The sequence below is a fragment of the Ustilaginoidea virens genome, chromosome 7 (assembly GCF_000687475.1).
Source record: "Ustilaginoidea virens chromosome 7, complete sequence".
In the NCBI taxonomy this organism is placed as follows: Eukaryota; Fungi; Ascomycota; class Sordariomycetes; order Hypocreales; family Clavicipitaceae; genus Ustilaginoidea; species Ustilaginoidea virens.
In genome coordinates, this window is record NC_057322.1 from 357692 (window position 1) to 380556 (window position 22865).

At 56.1% G+C, this 22865-nt stretch overlaps 9 protein-coding genes across 9 annotated transcripts; 5 read left to right on the forward strand and 4 right to left on the reverse strand.

The window, feature by feature from the left end:
- Positions 1-161: 161 nt before the first annotated feature.
- Positions 162-1346, reverse strand: UV8b_07723 (uncharacterized protein; the record flags this gene model as incomplete). The annotated part of the gene is made up of 1 exon (XM_043145220.1): positions 162-1346. One exon carries the CDS (start codon positions 1344-1346, stop codon positions 162-164), a length of 1185 nt encoding a protein of 394 aa, XP_043001155.1.
- Positions 1347-1955: 609 nt separating this feature from the next.
- Positions 1956-4875, reverse strand: UV8b_07724 (uncharacterized protein; the record flags this gene model as incomplete). Its single annotated transcript, XM_043145221.1, has 4 exons — positions 1956-3290; positions 3358-4062; positions 4127-4585; positions 4708-4875. The coding sequence occupies 4 exons, from the start codon at positions 4873-4875 to the stop codon at positions 1956-1958; spliced, it is 2667 nt and encodes an 888-aa protein (XP_043001156.1).
- A 347-nt stretch (positions 4876-5222) lies between these two features.
- On the forward strand, positions 5223-6141 carry UV8b_07725 (uncharacterized protein; the record flags this gene model as incomplete). Its single annotated transcript, XM_043145222.1, has 4 exons — positions 5223-5254; positions 5443-5551; positions 5630-5719; positions 5923-6141. 4 exons carry the CDS (start codon positions 5223-5225, stop codon positions 6139-6141), a joined length of 450 nt encoding a protein of 149 aa, XP_043001157.1.
- A 788-nt stretch (positions 6142-6929) lies between these two features.
- On the reverse strand, positions 6930-8463 carry UV8b_07726 (uncharacterized protein; the record flags this gene model as incomplete). Its single annotated transcript, XM_043145223.1, has 2 exons — positions 6930-8068; positions 8151-8463. 2 exons carry the CDS (start codon positions 8461-8463, stop codon positions 6930-6932), a joined length of 1452 nt encoding a protein of 483 aa, XP_043001158.1.
- Positions 8464-9096: 633 nt separating this feature from the next.
- On the forward strand, positions 9097-12963 carry UV8b_07727 (uncharacterized protein; the record flags this gene model as incomplete). Its single annotated transcript, XM_043145224.1, has 4 exons — positions 9097-9329; positions 9412-9917; positions 10017-12676; positions 12793-12963. The coding sequence occupies 4 exons, from the start codon at positions 9097-9099 to the stop codon at positions 12961-12963; spliced, it is 3570 nt and encodes a 1189-aa protein (XP_043001159.1).
- A 1743-nt stretch (positions 12964-14706) lies between these two features.
- On the forward strand, positions 14707-17271 carry UV8b_07728 (uncharacterized protein; the record flags this gene model as incomplete). Its single annotated transcript, XM_043145225.1, has 1 exon — positions 14707-17271. One exon carries the CDS (start codon positions 14707-14709, stop codon positions 17269-17271), a length of 2565 nt encoding a protein of 854 aa, XP_043001160.1.
- A 1112-nt stretch (positions 17272-18383) lies between these two features.
- Positions 18384-19226, forward strand: UV8b_07729 (uncharacterized protein; the record flags this gene model as incomplete). The annotated part of the gene is made up of 1 exon (XM_043145226.1): positions 18384-19226. One exon carries the CDS (start codon positions 18384-18386, stop codon positions 19224-19226), a length of 843 nt encoding a protein of 280 aa, XP_043001161.1.
- Positions 19227-19472: 246 nt separating this feature from the next.
- On the forward strand, positions 19473-21083 carry UV8b_07730 (uncharacterized protein; the record flags this gene model as incomplete). Its single annotated transcript, XM_043145227.1, has 3 exons — positions 19473-19657; positions 19794-20087; positions 20831-21083. The coding sequence occupies 3 exons, from the start codon at positions 19473-19475 to the stop codon at positions 21081-21083; spliced, it is 732 nt and encodes a 243-aa protein (XP_043001162.1).
- Positions 21084-21176: 93 nt separating this feature from the next.
- UV8b_07731 (uncharacterized protein) lies at positions 21177-21900 on the reverse strand (the record flags this gene model as incomplete). The annotated part of the gene is made up of 4 exons (XM_043145228.1): positions 21177-21247; positions 21312-21379; positions 21460-21673; positions 21738-21900. 4 exons carry the CDS (start codon positions 21898-21900, stop codon positions 21177-21179), a joined length of 516 nt encoding a protein of 171 aa, XP_043001163.1.
- Positions 21901-22865: the final 965 nt, after the last annotated feature.

Sequence of the window (22865 nt, forward strand, 5' to 3'; positions counted from 1 at the left end):
CAACCTCGAGCAATTACGACATATTACAGACTTTCCCTCGGGTTGGTCAGTCCACACCATACACGCCGCCCACCAGTATCAAGACGCAGCCCTCCTTCTGCAGCGCTGGTGACAACACCCGACATATTGCACGTGGTCCGCCGCCGCAGTTTGCCTGCCTCTTATGCTTCAGAACCAGAATCCTCCCGACCCTTGGGCACCCACTCGTACTCGTCAACATGTTTGTACACATCCACACGTCTCGGGAGCCGGTTTGCGAGGAGGAAACGGTCATCTTCGTCGCCGCTGTAAAGTTCCTCGGCGCAAATCCTGCATTCAAAAAAATCGAGCCTGATTTGCGCCCACCTCCTGGGAGGAGACTGCTCCATGCCGACGTCGCCAGCTTCGGGTGGAGGCGGAACCGGCGGCTGCTTCCGTTGCCGATGGTCGACACCTTTCCCGCGCTTCACAACGACCGCGAGATCCTTCGCAACCTTCGGCTCCTCCTTGCGGGGCGTGATTGGGGCGTTTTCCTGCGCTGCCGAGGCGGCTGCTGCTGCTGCTGCTTCACCCGCCTCTGGCGGCGTCTGCGTCGGAGGCACACGCGTCGCTTCGCTAATCACAGGGCAGGTCACGCCAGCTCGCGCATACTGATAAACAGTGACCGACGGCTGGCTTTCGACGCCGTCTCGGCTGTTCATTTCGTCGATCCAGCCGGCTGGCTGCGGGTCGCGCTGGTACTGATCCTTGCTGACCTCGTCGACAAGGTCGCGCAGTGATGAATGGTGGGAGATGAACCGCAGCTCCTTCCACCCCTGGCCGCATCCTATGAAGCCGTGCAGCGCAACGATGTTGCGAAGGCGCCCGCAGCCCGCTGGCACGTCAATGCCGTGCCGGTTGAGGACCGTCAAGGTATCGAGCTGCAAGCCAGGCAGGCGCTTCAGAAGGTCGGGCAGGTAGTAAGGATTCGTGCAGATGGGATCCACGTCAAAGGACGCTATTCGCGCCCGCAGGTGACGGATCTTGGATAGAGTTGCCGCAGGAAGCGCCATGAACTTCACCATCATCTCTTCGCACGTTTCAAAGTTGAACAGGACCTGGCCAAGCCAGCTGCCGCCAATCTCATCTCTCACCCGGCGGCAAGTTTTCAACAACGCGAGAGAATGAGGGGCAGGAATGATTGTGGTCCGGTATGATACGCCGTGCGTGATTCTGGTGTTACGGAAATGACAATCGTATATCGAGAGTCGCATCTCCGACGGCAGTTGGAAGAGCCAGCACGTTTCCTGGGCATTTGCTGCCCGCAAGGTAGAGTGGCCACTGGCATTCTTCCCCGATTTGTCTTTGGTCTCGTTGTTGCCCGCCATCATGACTGTGGCACACGGCTGGAAGGGTTTGGAAAACGAGGGCTTCTAGAAAAGTAGCGAAAGGGTAGATGAATAGGTTGATTCCTCTAACTGATATTGATTTCCACGTCCCCTTTTTTATACCTCCTAATCCCCACTTAATAGCATGTCCCTTCTCGATATAGTATAAACTAGAATACACATGGGAAAAAGAAAAAAAAAAGAAACCTTGTCTAAAAAAAAAGAGCAAAACTTTATCTGGGACAGCGGAGCTTTGCCTGCGATTCGCGAATAGCAAGAGGAGGCGAGCTAGAAGCTACCTTTGCTTTTCCCGCTTTATTAATGGGCTGTATCAGGCGTGTGAGTCATTGGCCGTCTCAGGTTACCGCGGGTGAAGTGAAGTGCTTCCGAGCTGTGCGTCCGTGATGCGGATAGTCACGCTCATAAACTTCTCGGATACCATCCACTGTCTTGCGTGGTCTGGGATATCTCTTGCCCCCTCGCTTCGAAAACATAACACAGTGCACAATCAGTCGTAGGGGGCCTCCGCACGAAAGAATGCTTCGCAATAACGCGCCAGAAATCCGCGTCGGCACGCCACATCCCTTGCGGTCTTGCGGTTGCGTCCTCCTACCGCTGCGGCTTCTTGTCCCTGAAAAAGGCTCCCAGGGCGCCCATCAGGCCCCCCAAACTGTTTGACGCTGCCTTGCCTTGGGCGTCTTTCGGCCCGAGCCCCATGCCATCACGGATCCAGCCCGGCAACTTGCCCTGGATCCGGTCCGTGGAATATCTCCCATCAGCGAGAACAATCGCCGCGTAGTCGCCTCGGTGACGAATTGCCCGGCCGATGCTCTGGTTGACTGCCCTCATGCACGCGTTTTCGTAAAAGTCCCTCGCTGCCTGCCTGGCGCGAGACGCAGCGTCTTCTTTGGGCAAGGCGGGACCGTCTTGCTCCATCAAGCTCGCCGTGGTGGTGGTCTCAATGTATTCCATTTTCGCTTTCCATTCCGGCGACGCCATGTTTGGGTACGGCAGACCTACTACCATAACGCAGCGGCCTAGTCGGTCCGAGAAGTTGATTCCCTCAGACATCTTGCCGCCTACGACGCTGAGAAGTAGCGCCCCGGGGTTGGGTTTCGTCCCGGTTTCACTGGCAGCTTCGGTGCCGCCCACGCTGCCGAGTATGGCTCGAGTGTATTCTTCGAGCACTTGATCGCTCGAGCACCCTTTGGTTTCGCGGAAAACCCTCTTCCGGGACTGCAGACGGTCCCAGATAGTTTGGGGACCTGGCTGCTGCCGACTCCATGCCGCAACCACCTCGTCGAGATATCCGTAGCTGGGGAAGAACACCACTACCCCGTCTGGAACCACCGAGCAAATGTTCAGAATGGCCAGACCGAGTTCCTGCACCATGTCTTGATCGCCTCGTCGGTGATAGCTAAACTCAAATGTCGGTCCGCCAGGACGTGTCTTGGCAAGAGTCCACACGCACAAGTTCTCTCGGGGTATGACGTGTCCGCAACTCAACGTCGTCACTTTTTTCTCCTTCACTTGTGGGAAAAGATGGTTCTTGTAGTCGTCGAACGGTGACATGGTTCCGCCAGCGAGGATGACGGCCCTGGCACTTGACACGATCGAGGAGAATGCGTGTGTTGGTGACAACAACAGGTACGACAACTGCACGTCTGTTGTCGGCCGACCGATCTTCTGGTAGAATATCCGGCCTTCTGAGCTGAGGTTTGTAAGAGATGCAAGGAACGAGACGAGCTTGTGAAGAACAGGAGTGCTCGACATGACCGTGCCTGGCTTGCTGCCGTCCTTGTCGTTCTCAACGTGCGCGGCATAACCTTCAATCTTGTACGCTAGCTTGGACTCTTGAATGTATTGGATAAGCTCAAACAGGTTGATTTGGTCAATACCTTTATGACGGGTCAAGTCGTTGGGTTCCACAATGCCATGCTCGTGCTGTGAAAAAACAACCCATTAACTGCCAATATGAACCGGATCGACGGGTTCGGGTCGGATAACGAACCTTTGAGGATTTGGCGCTCTCCATCCACTCGCTTAACCCGTCAACAATTCGCCCTACCCTGCCGACATTGACTCGGTTGGCTCCCTTGAGCTTCTTGCCAAAGCGCTTCACGTACACGCCCAACATGCCACGTCCCTTGCGGAGATCGCTCAGTTTGAGCTCCGCGGCGTGGACGTTGGCGATTGCATCCATAATGTTGTGTGCTTCGTCGACGATGACGACATTGCCGTCCAGCTTGATACCCAGCGCGTCCCGGGCGCTCTTTTGAAGAAGCAGCGGATACGGGAGAGTAATAATCTCTGACCCGGGTAAAGCCGAGCGCGAGGCATAGTATGGGCAGACAGCCAGCGCCTTTCCCAGCCGATGCAGGTCTTCAATATCGGGTATGGTGGCCAAGGCGGTATCACGAAACTCGTGGCTTTGGCTCAGCAGCTCCTCTTTGGGGACAAAGGAGCACTTTTTGGCGGACTTTGGCTGCTGAAGCTCTGCGCAGCGGTCGTTGATGGCTTGGACAGAGCCCAGGCGCGCAACAGATGGGTTGATGCAGAGTCTTTGACGGGACGATAAAGGGAGCAGTTTCACGGGCTCGGCACAAGACGGCTTCTCCCCAGAGACAGAGGCCGGCAGAGAGGAAGGGAATGCTGGGCGGCGCAATTCGGCGATGAACTGCGATAATTGCGAATGGGTCCTTGACGTGTAATAGATCTGGCAAGGGTCACTAAACGGGGGGCTTGGATGCTGGATTGGATGGGAAAAGCTCTCGTCGCACCTTGATCTCCTCTTCGAGGACGTCATCATCCTCTTGTCTCTTGCGAGGGCCTCCAAGGCCAATGCGTTCTAGTACTTCACGCGATTCTTTACTTAGTCCGGAGAGGGTGTCGAGCGAAGCGGCATTGCCGTCTTCCCAATCATCCAACAGCCACTCGGACTCATCAGCTTCTACGTCGCTTTGTTTACCCGAGGCGACGGACGCAGCATCCAGCCGTCGCCGTTTTCGGACGCGCTCCTCCAGCGCTTTTTCTCTTGACCTAATGGCCTCGAGGCGCTTTTCTCGGTCTGTCCACTTGTGAGCAAGCTCTTCGCGTTTGCGTCGTAGCAGTTGGTCGATTAGCCACGACGGCTCGTCCTTGTACGCATCGCCCGCATTGTGCATGGAAATCTCAAACTTGTTGGCCTTGTGGTGTCGAAGCCATGTGAGAGAGGCGCATATTAGGGAAAGAGATTTGCCCTGGAATGGGGTCCGAGTCAGCGCATCAACGCAGGGCCCGCAAAGAACATCAACGGGATTTCGTTCAGACCGCGCAGTAAGCTGTTCGGATTGCCTGTCGAGGATGAACACGAATCACTCACAGTGCCGGTTGGGCTCTCCAGGATGCCGATTTGGCCCTCGCCCTTGTCCAATACATCGTACACTGTTTTCATAAACTGTTCCTGGACATCGTATGGCGTGTACGGATGATGAAAGTCCAATTTTCGCAGGGTCTGCGCCGCATCATCCACCTCTACTTCTGAAGTCATCTCCAGCCCATGGTGCTCTTGGCTTGAACATCCGCATCCGGTCGCGGCATTAAGTTGTCGCCACATGCAAGCTGCTAGACGCGTGCCAGCGGTGGGGCTCGACTGAGCTGGCAAGCCGCGAAATCACCTGACCTTGTCGGTGAACCCACTCCTTCCCCCAAAGCGGGGCGAGTCTCCCACCGCACAAACCACCGCACAAACGACCTTAGGGCTGGTCTGCCCTCTCGCTAACAATTTTCCGGCATTCCGTGACAAGGACTGCAAACGACCCTAGGCGCAGAATCATCACCCACTTACCAGTCTTCGACGCAACACATCGGAAAAGCGACAACACCGCAACCGTCGCCATGCCTACCCGAACTTCGAAGACCCGCAAGCTGTACGTGATCAATTCCCTTCGAAGAGCAGAGAAAAAGAAAAACCAAAGTTGGAGCTGCTGGAGAACTGGACTCGACTGCTGTCGGAAATCTATTGTCACCAACAATGGTTTTTGCGAATCAGCTTCTTATTTCGAACTATACCCAGAGGACATCGAAAATGAATACTGACACCATTTCTTGTGAACAGTCGCGGCCACGTCTCTCACGGCCACGGTCGTGTCGGCAAGCACCGCAAGCACCCCGGTGGTCGTGGTCTTGCTGGTGGTCAGCACCACCACCGCACCAACATGGACAAGGTTCGGCTTGATTACCCTGAGAAAACCCGGGAAACTAGAGTCGCGATGTCGGTAATTGAGAGCTAACATTGTTGACAGTACCACCCTGGATACTTTGGTAAAGTTGGTATGCGGTACTTCCACAAGCAACAAAATCACTTCTGGAAGCCAGTCATCAACTTGGACAAGGTACATTTCTCACTCTTCTATCCGGCGACGCCAAACACCAGCCATTTATTCCCCATCTGCACATAAATTTCAGCTACGAGTTCCGCTCAAGTGCACCAAACTCTGAGGATGCTCTGTATGGAGGAGCATTATTAACCAATGTCCACAATTACACAATGGGCTGCCATCTCGCACGAACCAAAACAATACTAATTTTCTCACAGTTGTGGACTCTCGTCCCCTCCGAGACCCGCGACGCCTACATCTCTGGATCCAAGAAAGACACCGTCCCCGTCCTCGACCTCCTACCGCTCGGCTACTCCAAGGTCCTCGGAAAGGGCCGTCTCCCCGAGATTCCCTTGGTTGTCCGCGCAAGATGGGTCAGCAAGCTGGCTGAGGAGAAGATCAAGAAGGCTGGCGGCGTTGTGGAGTTGGTTGCCTAAATATTTCGAGCAAGACAATTAAAAGGGAATGGAATAAAAAAAACCAGATTTCGTTATTTCAAAGCCTCGTCAATGAACGCGCTTATGAGAGTCGGGAGGCTGGTGGCGTCAAACATCCCTTCGACTCGTGAGGTGAAACCCCCTCAACATGGTGAAGGGGGGAAGAAAACGAGGATTCCTAGGGTTTCGGGTTCGGGTTTTTTCGAAGCATTGCATCAGGGAAACTCGCATGGAGTTTTTTAACGACTTGAAAAATCGATTTTTTTCACCTACAAATGCTATGCGTTGGTTCCAAGGCGACGGCAATGTACCGTGAAGCGACCTAACCGATGCAAATACTCTTATCTGCGCTACTATGGAGCCTCGCATCTACAGACTGTCGTCGCATCCCGTTCTCAATTGCCAGGTGTGGTCTAGAAACATTTCTCCAGGTAGTTCACATTGAGCAAATTGTTGTCAAGAGTTGATTCAAACGGCAAAGGCTTACCCCACGACAAGCGCAATCGACCACACTTGAAGTACAGCATCCAAAGCAGAGCATCATTTCGAGCAAGCTGGTGGGAGCTGCTGCGGTCATTAAGCATGCGTATTCCCTGTATTCATCTCTTGCCTCTACATTTCCAACGCCATAGACCGAAACGCCCAGAACAAAATTCCCATATGCCTCAACCTGTTTACAACCGTCATACCCCTAGGAGGTACCTCTAATATTTGACTAGAAAAAAATATGGTATCACGGAAATAAAACTCCGCCAATTGCTCCATGTAATCGTCAGTTTCCCGCCATTTCACGCTGCCAGTATATCAACCTCATCCTCATCACCGAGCGGTTGGCCCGCAGGCTGATCAATGTGTAGAAGAGGATGCTGTAATGCCTCCTCTGCCGTGAGTCTCCTGGAGGGGTCCAACTCCATACATCTTTCCAAAAACCTCACGGCCAGCTTCTCGTCGCTTGTCAGTGGCTTGTCATCCGTCCGACAGGTACTCCACAGAATAATCTTTTCCATAGTGAAGCCTTGCTGGCCAATTGTTGGGATGTTGGTTTCAAAAACACACCCGTGCAGTAAGCCTGCGGCTTTCATGCGTTTGCTGCCGAAAATAGTCGCAATCTCAATCATGGCTTCCAAGTCATCTGCCGAGTTGAAGAAGGGAAATCGCTTTGACAAGATGGTGAGGAGAATCACGCCGGCCGACCAGATATCAATGGCCGTGGTCTGCTCGGTGCATTTGAACAGCACCTCTGGAGCACGGAAACCTCGCGTTCCGGCGCGGTTGGCTCGTCTTGATAATCGTGTATCGGATTTGGGATAGCCTGGTTGAGCACTGGTCGCCGTCTGTGCCCAAACAGAGTTTACCTGGCGGTGCTTACGCACCTCGCGATACTCGTGGCAGAGGCAGGGCTTGGAATCAGAACCTTCACGTTCCGCCAAGCCAAAGTCAACCAGGACGCCGTGTTGGGTAGCTGGGTCGTACAGGAAGTTTGTTGGTTTGATGTCGCGGTGCAAGATTTTGTGCTCGTGCACACTTTTCAAGGCGGTAAAGAGAGACCGGAGATAGATGGCAATATCCGGGATTGTCATGTCTCTAAAATACTCCCTGAAATCACCATGTCTGAAGTAAGGCAGGATGGCAACTACCTGGTCAGTGTTCCGGAAAGCGGTGATGAGGGGGCAGACGGATGGACATTGGCGCAGATCATGTAGTAGTTCGAGCTCGTTGAGAATTCTTGCAGGACTTGAGGTGACGTAAATCTTCTTGACGGCGACGTATCGCGGTTTCCATCTGTGGGAGCGTCCCGACGAGCTATGGCTTGCATGTCTCTTGAGAGGAGGAGGCGTCCATTTTGATGAATCGTCGCCAAAATCCCAGCTATTGTCGTATCTGTCGTACTGGCAATCCTCCGCCTTGTAGACTGTAGAGAAGGTTCCTGGTTGAATGCATCCCACGTCAGTGGACCGATGTCACGAAGCCAGACAATGATGGGGCTGGGTTGTGATTTCCGCACAAACCTTCTCCAATCCTCTTGATGAGGCGATACTTTCCACGGAATCCAGGGAAATCATGCCCCAACTTGTCCATGTCGGCCCGGACGCTGTTGCCAACGCGCTCGTCATCCGAAATTTCTTCCTCGTCTTGGTCTTCTGCGTCTACTTCCTCCTCCTCTTCTGCTTGGTCCATTAGTTCGTCTGTTTCGTCTATGCCGGCATCATTTTCCAGATGGTCAACCTCTTCTTCAGCCATCACTTCCGTCTCTTCTGTGCAAGTGTCTTCATAAATGTCGAAGGGATCGTCCGGTCCTCGACGCATGACGGCAGTCGCCATGCTGGCAAGCGAATCGAGGTCAATGGGGGTCGTTTGCTCTAGAGTGATTTCGGTTATTGCTGACACCTGTAGCTGACGATGGTGAAGGGAAATTCAAATGGGCCAGCTTATCAATTGGCGCGTTCAAGAATAGCTAGGACATGTAGATCAGCTCGGGGCCCATGGCAGCATGACGATAAGACCGTGAGGGCAAATATATTATTTTGTTTTGCCCACCCTGGTAATCCAAAGAGTGAGGGGCCGACTGTGAGCTTCCACCAGAAAGCAATTTGAACGTGTCGAAGCACTGAAGGGATCATCAATGATTGGACAAAAACGCGATACTTAGTGCCAAGCTTGGGCGTGGATGTGAGCGAGTGTGGGGCTGTTCTTCACCTTTTTGGCCAGGCACGTAAGACGCAAGGCAGTGGGCAAAGTGGCAAAGTGGCGCGGGCAAACTCGCGTTGCTGAGCTGAACAAAACAACAACATCCCGTTGCCAAGGGACACAATCTGCATCGCAACTCCACCATCGATCCTGGTTCAGCGGCATCTCCGAGAGCTCCTGCAACGTCATTCAGCCTCTCCAGCAACATTTGTCAAGCTCTGTGCTCTGCCACCCTTCCGCGGCCTCGCGGCGACACGGCTGCCCATCATGGCGACTATCAGCTTCGACATCAACGATGCGCTCAAGCACTACATGTCTGATCCCACTTCAATACCCACGCCGGAAGCGGACAGTGCCTTGTTTGATTGCGAAAATGATCCCGAAAGCCTTACCAACCCCGTCATTAATCCGATTCTGAACCCGATTGTGGACGCTGTCGCGCACGACCCAGATGCGATTCTAAAAGCTGCCAACATGGACTCATTGCAGTTTTTACTAAAGTGAGGGGGCAAACTATTCTCACGGGAATTCCATCTCTTCCGTCTTCTCCATCGTATGCTGACATCTTGTCAATCCCTTCAGATACCCGTCATTTCTCCCTACACACGCATTAAGCAAGGTGTTCGACTTGGTGATGAGTGGTCTCAGCGCTGAATGCGATTACATGTATAACGACATGGACACAGCAGACGAACAGGACTCTGTACCCCATCACAAGCAACTTCTCGAGATTTACGGATTCTTGCTGCAGTGGACCATCGCCGCTGTCGAATCCAAGGCCGCGGAAAAGTCGTCCACCGCACCAATGGGACGTGGCCGAGGCAAGGCCAAGAAAAGTACATCCAAGGAAGAGGTATGGGATTCTGCCTCGCAGCTTCAGGCCGCTCTCGAAATCATGTGCAAGGTTTTGAAGCAGAAGCTGTCCAAGATTTTCTTGACTACCAGTGAGCGAGACACCTTCATCAGCCTCCTCACCAGGCCAGTCTACATGATCTTGGAAAGCGAACAGCGGTCCAAGGCTACGTCCATTCGAATGCACTGTTTCAAGGTGCTATGCATTGCTGTGAAGCATCATGGCCACGGATATGGTTCGTCCCCCCCCCCCCCCCCCCTTTCCTTTTTTTTTCTTTTCTTTTTTCCTTCCGTTTTAGAATATCGATTTGAAACCAGGGCTAATGAGGTGGCAGCTGCGCAAATCAACGTTATCCAGAACCTCACATACTTTGAGCATCTATCAGAGCCCATGGCCGAATTCTTGCATATTCTTGCCGAGACATACGATTATCCACAGCTTGCAGACGAGGTATTGCGAGAAATCAGCAACAAAGAATTCAACTCAAACGACACCAGAGGCCCAAAGTCTGTCTCGGCCTTTATTACTAAAATCTCGGAGCTGGCGCCGAGACTCGTCATCAAGCAAATGACCATGCTGGCTAAGCAGCTAGACAGCGAGTCCTATACCCTGCGGTGCGCACTGATTGAGGTGTGCGGTAACATGATTGCGCACCTCAGCCAGCAGGACGAGCGTAGCGAGAACCTTAAATCCCAACTCAATGCATTCTTTGACGTTTTGGAAGAAAGGTTTCTAGACATCAACCCGTACTGTCGCTGCAGGACCCTACAGGTGTACATGAAACTCTGCGAGCTGGACCAAAAGTTTCCTAAAAGGCGGCAAAAGGCGGCAGAGTTGGCATGCCGGAGCCTGGAAGACAAAAGCAGCAACGTGCGCAGGAACGCGATCAAGCTTCTGGGTATGCTGATCAAAACCCATCCGTTCACGGTCATGCATGGAGCCCAGCTGTCTCGAAAGGAGTGGCAGGAACGTCACGACAAGGTGGAGGAGGAGCTCAAAGCTCTAAAGCCGCCTCCCGGAATGCCGGGATTTGGTGAAGACAACGCCAACACAACGGTCGACAACGCACTCCTGGATGAGGTAACCCAAATGGATTCACCACGAAAGCCCAAGGAAATGACGGAGGAGGAAAAGACGGCCGCCTTCAAGAAAGCACAGGAAGAGGCCGCCACGGGGGAAGCGATTGAGAAGCTAACGCTTACAAAACGGTACTATAACGAAGCTCTCCGATTCATCGACGTTCTTCACGACGCCACGGAGACCGTGTGTCAACTGCTGGGTGCCCGAAACAAGAGTGAAGTCGTTGAAGCTATTGATTATTTCGAAATCGGCGACGCCTACAACATTGAGAAGAACAAGGTTGGTATCCGCCGCATGCTGAGACTCATTTGGACCAAGGGCAACAGCGACGAAGGAAAAGGTGTCCAGACGCACCTCATCGAGTGTTATCGGAGGCTGTTTTTCGAGGCTCCCGATTCCTTTAGCCCCAATGATGCGGCGAATTACATCGCCCGAAACATGATTAGTCTGACGTTTGGTGCGACTCCAGCCGAGCTTACATCCCTGGAACAGCTCCTTGCCACCATGATGAAGGGCGGCATCATCCCTGACGTGGTAATAAGCAAGCTATGGCAGGTGTACGGCGTACAGAAACGCGAGATTTCTAGAACGCAGCGCCGAGGTGCCATCATCGTTCTCGGGATGCTTGCCACTGCCAGCCCCGGGATTGCGGTTGATGAGATTGAAACTATGCTTCGCACTGGCTTGGGATCGCGTGGACGAAACGACTTGCAGTTGGCCAAGTACACATGCATTGCTCTGAGAAGGATCAATCCGGTTGGCCGTCACGCCAAAGAGTCTACCGTTACATTCAACAGACTTGCCAACGACCATGCCGTGCTGGGACGTCTTGCGGCCGTTGCCGAGGTCCAGTCCGAGTCCAAGGAGTGGTATGGGGTGGCGGAGCAGGCCATCAATGCAATCTATGCCATATCGAAACATCCCGATGTCCTGTGCTCCGAAATCATTCGACGCAAGACCAAGCATGTCTTTGCACAGTCGCGGCCTGGTTCCAGGCCGACTTCGAGAGACGAAGGCAAGGGCGGTCCCGACATGACCATGAACCCGACAATGAACCCAACCATGCAGGAGGACAAGCCAAAGAAAAGCCGCGACAATGCGGTCAACTTGTCGCAGTTGCTCTTCATTGTCGGACATGTCGCCATCAAGCAGATAGTCCATCTTGAACTGTGCGAGCTCGACTTTAAGCGTAGGAAGCAGGAGAAGGAGAAGCAGACACCGGCCAAGACGGACAAGGACAAGGAGGATGTGGACGAGTTGGATCTCATCGGAGGCACGACGGAAGACGACTTCACCGAAGCCATGGCGCACATCAGAGAGCGAGAACTCTTGTACGGGCCTGACTCACTATTGGCCATCTTTGGCCCGTTGGTTTCCGAGATTTGCGCCAACAACACGAAATATGCCGACAAGGGACTTCAGGCTGCCGCGACGCTATGCCTCGCCAAGCTCATGTGCGTGTCTTCGGAGTATTGCGAGACCAACCTGCCCTTGCTCATCACCATCATGGAGAGATCGCCAGATGCTACTGTTCGGTCCAACGCGGTCATTGCGCTGGGAGACATGGCGGTTTGCTTCAACCATCTCATCGACGAGAACACCGACTTCCTATACAGGCGACTAGCTGACGACGATGCTTCCGTGAAGAGAACGTGTCTCATGACGCTTACTTTTCTGATTCTGGCCGGTCAAGTCAAGGTGAAGGGTCAATTGGGAGAAATGGCCAAGTGCTTGGAAGACGAGGATCGACGCATTGCTGACCTGGCAAGAATGTTCTTTACCGAGCTCAGCACCAAGGACAACGCGGTGTACAATCATTTTGTCGACATGTTTAGCCTGCTCAGTGCGGGTGGCAGAATGGAGGAAGAGAGCTTCAAGCGAATTATTCGTTTCTTGCTCGGCTTTGTGGAAAAGGTCAGTAGGGCGAAAGCTACCAGTTCCCCGCGCTCATCCGGATTGTATGTCGTGCTATTCGGGAGGATGTGCTAACTTGCCTTTTTTTTTTTTCTTTTTTTTTTGGGGGGCCACAGGACAAACACGCCAGGCAGCTCGCCGAGAAGCTTGCGGCCAGGTTACCGCGATGCGAGACGGAGCGCCAATGGAACGACGTGGCGTTCGCCTTGGGACTGCTACCGCATAAGAACGAAGAGATTGCAAAGTTGGTGTCTGAAGGTTTCCGGGTGGTGCAGGCTGCAGCTTGATGCTGTTTGATGAGCGCGCGGAGGGGATGGAGGGAAAACAACGTAGAGAGTTCATAAGTTGATGTCGTTCATGACCTTGCACGATATGATGCCATGGGAGGTTTGGGACGAGGAGTTTGTTTTGCATGGGCTGGTAGTGTCGGTTGCGTTGCGACGTATCGTTTCAATGGTTCAATGGCATGACTAACTGTCGTGCCGCATCTTGGCGGACGTACATCTGGTTCGTCGTGTGGCAGACTCGCGACAGGATGGATGGGTTACGAGCACCAATGACGTCATTAGCAACTCGGGCCTTGCAGGAGGAACAAGCACTTGACATGGAGTTTCCGACGTTGTGGTGTTCAGGAATTACAATGGTAGCTGTGAAAACCCAGAGCTCTGGCTCACCATCCTTCAGTTCAGGACAGCTCCATCCCAATATTGGGCAGAGTAATAAAAAAAAAAAAAAAAAAAAGAGAAAAGGTCGTGGTGAACAAATCATGAACTTTGCCCCAGGGTAGGAAATTTCTTGGTGGGCTCGGCTTGAACAGATGACAGCCCCCGCCGTTCCACTGAATCACGTCCCTTATTGTTGAGATCTGGCTGGCTGCGTCGGCCAATCCGGCCACTCTGCCGCGGCGCGTGCCCCACATTTGCACGTTTGCAAAGGAGGGGGGTAACGAAAAGTACAAAAGGGCGGGGTGTTCCCAAGCTTTCCAGCTCCCGTAACCGGCGAACCAGACGGCATCGTTCCTACTGTCCACTCCCCCCCCGCCTTTGTCTTCAACTGCGGCCACGTGACTCCAATCACGTGATCCCGGACGTGACTCTAGACGTGATTGTCGTAGGGGCCTCGTCCCATCGTCGCGTCAGACAGGGAGAAAGCCCGGCTTAGCGTTTGGGTGGGGGCAAGTGGGCGTGCGTTCCACTGCGGCTCCCTTTTTGCTTATAACTGGGCGTTGCCGCTTGCGGGCAGGTGCGTCACGCCAACCGCCTCGACTGGTCACAGGTTCTTTGGAGGTCAATCTGCTAGCTGCACTTGCACTTGCACTTGCACTTGCCCTTGTCTTGCCCGCTTCTGACCAGAACACCGTGCCCCTTGGCGATTGATCAGGCCAGCAGCCACGTCCAAAGATCCAGCCAGTTGCACGAACCGTCGCAAACCTCGCACACCTCCCAAAACCATCGAAACAAGCTGCAACTTGACGACATTGATACCTCTGAGATAGCTAGCGCAATAGTCTCTCGACCAATTTGCCATTGCCGCTCCCGTCACGTCCCAACACATCCGACACATCAAACTCCGGATTACGTCGTCGTCGTCGGCTCCCCCCTCTCTCACCCTCACTTCACGGGTTCACGTCGCCGCAATTGTGCTCACCACCGCGCATTGCAATATCGGCGCATAGACGGTACCTGCGTTGCGAATTGAATAAACGGCAGGCCATGGGCTTGATCCAGGTCGTCTGCACGAGACGGAACGAGACTGGGGGAAGATCCTTGGGTAGGTTTTTATTTTTTTTTTATTTTATTTTTTTACTTTTTTATTTCTTTTTTCTTTGTTCTCCTTGGGGAATCGTCTCGGCATCCCTCTTGACGGCTGCATTGGTGGGCATCAAGACGCAAGAAAAGAGCTGACGTTGACGGCTTACCAGTTGGGAGTGTGACTACACACTTGGAGCCTCATCTTTACCACAACACTCAAAAACTAGCTCCCGCGTCGCAGTAATCACTTGACCGAGACGAACAATCGCAAGCCCCAACATGCACGACAAAGTCGTCTCGTTGGGCTCCCGCCTGCATTATCCCATTACAATCACAAAGCTCCTCAAATCACCAGGAGACTCCATAAAGAAGCAGGAGACCATCATCGAGTACAAGTTCACTTGGCGGAGAAGAGTCAGCGACGACGTGTGGGCTGACGAGACGACGTACACCGAATATGATAGCCCGGCCGAAGGAAAGCTGAAGGAATGGCGCGTCACAGAAGGCAGCGTTATCAATGCCGACACCCCTTGCATGCTGGTTGAGGAGGCTTGCGGGCATCAAGTGCAGATCCAGGGCCTCTGCGGCTATTGCGGCGCCGACATGACCGGGGTGAACTGGGCCAGTGAAGAAAAGGACACGGATCGTGCCATGATCAACATGACTCACGACCAGACGGGGTTGATGGTGAGCAAAAGCGTGGCAATGAAGGCAGAGCACGACACGCAGAAGCGACTCCTTCGACAGCGCAAGCTCAGCCTGGTGGTTGATTTGGACCAGACCATTATTCATGCGTGCATAGAGCCGACTATTGGCGAATGGCAGCGAGACCCTTCGAGCCCAAACCACGAAGCAGTCAAGAATGTCGAGAGCTTCCAGCTCAACGACGATGGACCCCGGGGTGTGGCCAGCGGCTGCACGTACTACATCAAGCTGAGGCCAGGCCTGCATGAATTTCTCGAGGAAGTGTCGCGCATGTACGAGCTGCACGTCTACACCATGGGCACGCGCGCGTATGCGCTCAACATTGCGCGCATCGTCGACCCGGACCGGAAGCTGTTTGGAAATCGCGTCATCAGTAGGGACGAGAACGGCAGCATCACGTCCAAAAGCCTGCAACGACTGTTTCCCGTCAGCACAAACATGGTCGTCATCATCGACGACCGCGCCGACGTGTGGCCCCGGAACCGGCCCAATCTCATCAAAGTCGTGCCATACGACTTCTTCAAGGGCATCGGCGACATCAACTCGAGCTTCCTGCCCAAACGGACGGACGTGTTGCCTGCTGCTTCAGCTTCACAATCCAACGGCTCGCCACCGGCAGCCAAGAAGGGCAGCGGCGACGGAGACAGTCGTGGCCACAGCTCCGCAAGCAACGGCACCCTCCCCGACGGCAAGGCGTCACCTTTGGAGGAGATTGCGAGGATGGGCGGAGCGGATGACGAAGCTAGCCTGAGGATGCAAGCCGCAGAGCAGGAGAAGACTTTGCAGAAGCAACTGACGGACCGGCCGCTGCTCCACATGCAAGAGGAGCTGGACAAGGAGGACCAGCTTTCGGCGCAAAGCCCAGAGACGGGCGATTCACCTGCAAACCACCCGAGACAGCATTTGCTCAACGACGACGACGAAGAGCTTATCGCTCTGCAGGATCACCTCACCGATCTACACTCCTCCTTTTACGATACCTACGACCGAAGGCGACGAGAAAGACGAAAATCGGACCCGACCATCAAACCGGGCCACATGCATCTGCATCGACGGCCCTCTGTTGATGACGGGGTGGACCTGTCCATGGTTCCCGACGTTGGTGACATTCTCGACGAGCTGAAATCAAACGTCTTGTCCGGCCTAGTCATTGTGCTGTCCGGACTGGTGCCTCTGGGAATCAGGGTCGAAGAGTCCGAGGTTGGGATGCAGGCGCAAAGCTTTGGCGCTCAAGTGCTCGACAGCGTGTCCCGCCGGGTCACGCACTTGGTTGTGTCACTGGCGCGACCTCGGACCAAGAAGGTGCAGCAAGCGGCCAAGCTGCCGAGCATCAAGATTGTGAACCACAAGTGGCTGATTGACTGCCTCAGCCAGTGGCGTCGACTGGACGAACGGCCGTACTACTTGAACATAACGGCGGAGCGTGATCGAGCCGACGACGCCGCAGACCCCGCGTCGGAAGCGGAGAACGCGGACCCGGAACCAAGGGACCTGAAAGACTTTGACTGGGCCACTGCGGACAAGGATTTGGAGGAATTCCTAGGCACAGACAATGAGGAAGACGACGGGGAGGACGAGGAGGACGAGGAGGGAGGGGGGGAGGTGGTGAAGGATAAGGATGGGGATGGCGATGACGAGAATGAGGATGCCTCGGACAACGGCGACTCGGAACTGGACAATGGCACCGAGAGCGGTTCCGAGGCGGACCGAGACGTCGGCACGGACAGCAGTGAAACTGTTGGCCGGGAGGAAGCAGGCAGGAAGCGGAAGCAACCTGCGCAACACGTTGGAGGAGAGTCGGGGGCCGACGAGGGCGGGGACGCGGGCGAGAGCGTCTTGGCCAAGAAGCGGCGGCTGTCGCGCAATCGCGGAGCATCCGGCCTCAGGTCAGTGCGCACGCCAAACGGCGACGATGCAGATGCAGACGCAGACGCAGACGCAGACGCAGATGCAGATGCAGAATACCAAGGCAGCCACGCGCCGACGCCTGGCCTTGACCATGCGCAAGGCGCAGCAGCAGCAGACGCAGCAGCAGACGCAGCAGCAGACGCAGCGCCAAGCCAAGACAAGGACGTTGACGCGGACGACGAAGAGCTCGAGCGCGAACTCTTGGCGGAGCTCGAGGCCGCAGACGGATGAGGGGAGCTTGTTTCAAAGCTCTTTGTCGTGCGATGCATTTGCTGGGGGCCAGGACTGTTTTGCCTGGCGGGACGGGTGCATGTTTGACGAAGCGGGTTGGCGGAATGGGGGCTGTGGATCGTTGGTTTGTACATTGACGGCTTTTGCGGGGACTGGAGGCGATGTTGGATTTTGCAGGGTACTGGGATCTGGCGAGGAGTTTGTTTGCGTTTGTTTTGCCTGGTTTGCCTGGTTTGCCTGGTTTGCACAGAGAGGGTAGGAGTCCAACATGTTGTTGCCTGATGACTGGTGGCTGATGGTGATGGCTGATGGTGATGACTGATGGCTGATGGTGATGACTGATGGCTGATGGTGATGACTGATGGCTGATGGTGATGACTGATGGCTGATGCTGTTGACTGATGGCTGATGGTGATGGCTGATGCCTGTAGAAGCGTGATGTGATGGTGATGGCTGGCTGGTGTTTCTATTGTGCCGAGTCTGCAGTCTGGACGAGACAAGGCCCGTGCAGCCCGCCCGCCCGCCGCCAGCCAATCACGGCCTTGGAGCGGTCGGAACTCGGCATCTCTGGCTGAAACCGGAGCATTGGACAATGCAGCCTGGGCGCCGCCCAATGTTTCGACCAGGTCAACCGACGTCAACCGACGTCAACGTGCTGCCCCCACCAACCAGTTCCAGCGAGCCAAACAAACCGGCCCCGTTGCCTGCCCAGCCCCTGGCATGCCTTGAAACGTGAAACAGAAGAGCGCGACGGGCGGCCGCAGCCAGGCAGGCGCCACCGGACGCGACGAAACATGCCCTGCCGGCGCCACCGAAACGGGCTGGCTTGGGCGCGAGTAAAGAGTGCGCAGTGTGCGCATGTTGCGGAGGACGGAGAGGCTCGGAGGCTCGGCCACGGCCCCGCCTCGGGGGCGGGCTTCCCCTGGTGGGGTGTCTGCCGAGTCAGCGGCGGCTTTGGGCCGAGTCAAAGGGGGGGCGGGGGGGGGGCGGAGCGCGTGGAACAGCAGCGCCAGCCGGGGACGAGGAGTCGCGCAAGCTGCCGGCGGCAGAGACGGCAAGAAGGGGCTTCAGATGTTTTGCGTATATATAAGGCGGAGAAGGGGGTTGCCGTCATGCGAACCGCCCGGCTCGGCTTGACTTGGGGCACGCAACACTTGCACGGCAGCATCACATCCCCCACGCCAGGCCGCTCTGCCCACCGCATTTACATTTTACCCCCCGCCCTGTTGCAACACCATCATCCGCCCCCGCGCGTTCCGCCCTCCAGCAGCATGCTCCTCCTCGCCGCCCTCCTCGCGGGCCTCGCCTCCGCCCACATGCAGATGGCCTACCCGCCCCCCTTGCGCTCCAAGCACAACCCCCACAGCGCCGCCGTCGACTACTCCATGTCGTCGCCCCTGCTCGCCGACGGCTCCAACTTCCCCTGCAAGGGCTACCAGGCCGACCTGGGCTCGCCGGCCGGCCGCCCCACCGCCGCCTGGTCCCCCGGCGGCACCTACAACCTCACGCTGGAGGGCACCGCCGTCCACGCCGGCGGCTCCTGCCAGGTCGCGCTGTCCTACGACCGGGGCGCCTCGTGGGCCGTGCTGCGCTCCTTCGTCGGCGGCTGCCCCCTCACGCCGACCTGGTCCTTTGAGCTGCCGCCCGACGCGCCCGCCGGCGAGGCCCTCTTCGCCTGGTCGTGGTTCAACAAGCTGGGCAACCGGGAGATGTACATGAACTGCGCGGCCGTCACCGTCCGCGGAGGTGGGGGGACGGGGACGGGGACGGGGACGGCGGCCCGGCGGAGCAGGATCGACGCGCGGGCCGGCATGGCCGGCCGGCCGGCGCTGTTTGTGGCCAACGTGGGCAACGGGTGCGCGACGCTCGAGGGCAAGGACGTGGCGTTTCCGCACCCGGGGCCGGACGTGGAGGATGTGTCGGGGGGGAAGGCCGCGCCGGTGGGCCGGTGCTGATGCTGATGCTGATGCTGATGCTGATGCTGATGCTGATGCTGATGCTGATGCTGGGGTGGGTGTCACTGCTGCACTGGCTGCAGCAGCAGACGGGGTAAGAGAGCAGTCTCTGCTTTCCATGGCGGGCTAGGCGGGAATCCTGGTCTTTATCGTGGAAAGCTACATAGAGAGGGGAATGCTTGGTGTTGCACTGGCTGCAATGACGGGAGAAGGGGAAAACTGCGCTACAGGACTGGTTCTTGTATCATGGAAAGCTTCATAGAGAGGGGAATGCTTGGTGTTGCGCTGGCTGCAATCGGAAGCAGGGAGAATAGAGGATCAAGAGAGGAATCTCGACTTTTTGATATCAGCACCAGGCTGGGAACACTCGTCTCCTCCAACTACCAGGACCCGCCGATGGCAGAAGTTTCTGTGAATGCCCAAGCCGGCCGGTGCAACAGCCCCTGCTGAGAATCGCACGGCTCGACCGCCCATTGTGCCATGCGCATTGCTCCCCATGACTGCAGTGCTCGTTATAAGGCATGGCCCATTCTTGCCACACGCTGACCAGTCTGCCAAACACCTCAGGCCATCCGTCTTGCAGCAGGACCAACGCTCGAATACCTGCGAGAAGCCGACGATGCCGGAAGCCGACGTCTTGCACGTTCGTCGACACGTGGGGAAATGGCACCAAGCAACGGCAGCAAGGTCGGCGACGTCAAGATGCAGGGCCCTTGCCATGCGTCTGAAGCGAAACAGGGCGCGGCGCATCGGGGGTGTTTCGACAGCTTTGTCCGGCTTCACGGCCGCATTCAAGGAGACGGCTCCCACGGGACGCCGGGCCCTGACGCGTCCCTCTGTCGACGGGTATTATGAGCTGCGGTAAGCTGCTTCTGCCGGGGAAGTTGGTCACAAAGCCTGGAACAACCGTCTGCCATCTAGGCGGAATGAAAGAATAGGCCATGGCAGCCAGCCCAAGCTGAAAATGAAGCTGTTCTGCTCTACATTTGCAACAACGTGAGGAGTTTTACCTTGACCTTTTTGATGAAGATTGGTATTACACCTCGTGGGACTCTTGCCTAGATGTTCTGGCTTTTCTAGTAAAAGAGCGGCTTGCGGTTTGTTTCTTCTTCAGCAGATCGTGATGGGGATAGGGATAGGTCGGGGCCGCTGTGCATATGCCTCGGTTTGAGTAGCAAAAACTCACCATTACCCGTTCTGATTTCTCTCTACGCTTTACTAGTTCCTACTAATGGACTTGAATATAGAACACCTATAACCGTGCTAATCTCGTTGTCGACGCCAGGCGGGTTGAAGCTGCTATTCTTACCATCTTTACTATAAATAGAACCAGGCGGAAACTCGCGCAGCGCGTTCGCCGGCTCTCCAAAACCCAGCGCACTAGGGGGAGAATCCGCCCGACGCGACTGACGTTTCTGCCGGCGCCGAGCCAACGGTGAATCGCTAGACAGAGCATGGTGGTGCAATATCACGACTTCCGACATTTTCAGCATAGTATCGTGGCCATTGGCCTGTCCGAAGAACCATCATCGTCGCTAACCTGAACGAACCGGTACTGTCCGGTGCTGGGAGACTTGCCGCCACCCCTTTGCGCTGGCGAACAGGCAGTTCTCTCCTCAGCACCCTGTCGGTCATGACGTATTTCAAGAGATTTTGATGGAAGAAGACGGCGCCCGCGCCAAGAGCGGCTCTACTTTGATTCTTACGCTGTGGCAGCAGACGTGGAATCTCGGACAGAGTCTGCTAGGCGTCGCGATGAAAGAGACTGCTGTTCAAGAGGAAGCTGGCAGACGAGCAACTCTTTGGCTGCGGCTACTCGTCACGCGGCCTGTCTTGCTGTCGAGGCTACTCATTTAACGGATTTGAAAAGCTACCATGTCCCCGTTCTACAGCCAAAGCCGAGAGCCATGAAAAAAAAAAAAGGCCCCGTCTTACACGTCCCGCCCTACCTCAACTTCCCATCCACTTCTTATTTGTAGACGCAATAATCAGGTTGCCGTTGCCGTTGGCAGCCTCGAATCCTAGTCCCCGGCTCAGCCCATGCTCTCAGCCAACGGCGGGGACAAGGCGGGGACAGGTACTCACCGGCGGCGGTTTCATCCTCGCGAGTGCAGTTGTTGACCGTGTACAGCACCGCCATAGCCACGTCGGAGCTTCCGTTGCGCCCCCAACCCCCCCCAAGTCAGCCACGAGACTCCCGGTCTTGCGTCTTGCGCATCACGCCTATCCTCACCAGTACGAGAAGCTGCCCCGGGAATCGAGAGCCTGGCCACTGATTTGCGCGCTTCCCGCGTAGCAAAACGGGACCACCGCCATGTTCTCGGTGGCCTTGCAGGTGCGGTTGCCGAGCCGGTCGAGGTAGTGGTAGCACGCGAGGATGTCTCGGGTATCCGCGTACGAGTGGTTGGACGGGCCGCATCTCGGACGCGACTTCTTGAGCCCCTCGGCTAGCGCGCCGGATGCTGGACCTGGTCAGTCACCACGGCGGGCGGCGGGTCCGGGCGGACGTACTCAGGTCGGGCATGTCCATGCTGTAGAGCTCTTTGGACGTGAGGCCGATGTCGACCGGGCTGGGGAGGCCCGCGCCGGGGATGACGAAGCGCCGTTTCGAGTGGCCCGTGGCGGCGAGGGCGAGCAAGGCAGCAAGACACAGGGGGGTTCGAAGGGCGACCATGATGGTTTTCCTTTGCAAGGGCCGAAAAGGGAGGGGGGGGGGGGTGGGAGTGTCGTGCGGTGGGATGAGCATGGGAAAGAGAAGCGTCGGCTGGGTATATTTATAGGCCTTTTTGCACTTTTGCAGACACTCGTCTGGGCTCGTAGCATGGAGCAAAGGGCGCGCTGGGACCAAGCATCACGGGGGTTTATTGTCGGCGGTTGTTGGCCGTGGTCGGCTGTCGTCGAGTGCGAAGGGCAGGCACAGTACGGCGCAGCACGGCGGCCCAAGATGGGGGCGCTTCAACGCGACGCAAAAATAAACTGTGCCCCGATTGTTCCCGATTGTCATTTCCCCAGGGCCCGAAACCAGGCTTGTGGGGAGGCTCGCCGGCCACAACGTGACGGACACCAACCCGCGCCCTCGGTTGCAAGATGCGGCCGACGCGCTATTTATACATCTCGTCCCGCCCTGCTGGCTTTGCCATGCAACCTGGACAACCCCAGCATCAATTACTCGCACTCCGGGCCCACGGACCGCCCCTGGGATCCATCCCGCCCAGACCAGGCTAGCAGGACGCCGCCGCAGGGCCGACGACGCGGATTCTCTTGGTCCGGCAACCTGGTTCGTACGGATCGAGTCCCGCTTGTTGGGCCGCCATAGCGGGGAAATTCAAAAGAGGAGCCCGCCTGCCAAGAAGCACCGGGTGGTGTGAAGCGCAATTCCCGTGTGCAAGCGAACAATAGCGTTTGGTTCTGGACGTGGCGCCCTTGGACCCGTCGCACCTGCGCCTGCACCTGTCTCCTCGACAATGAACGCATCGGGATCCGCGTGGCGCGGGCGAGCACTTGATTTTCTCGCCAGACGTGAAGAGCAGCGGTCGGATCCTTTACCTCGACGAGCGCCAGCAAATGCCGCCGAGGGGGCCCCGCCACCATCGCCTGGACAATGATGCAATACTACCGGGGAAACGTGTCCGGACGCAC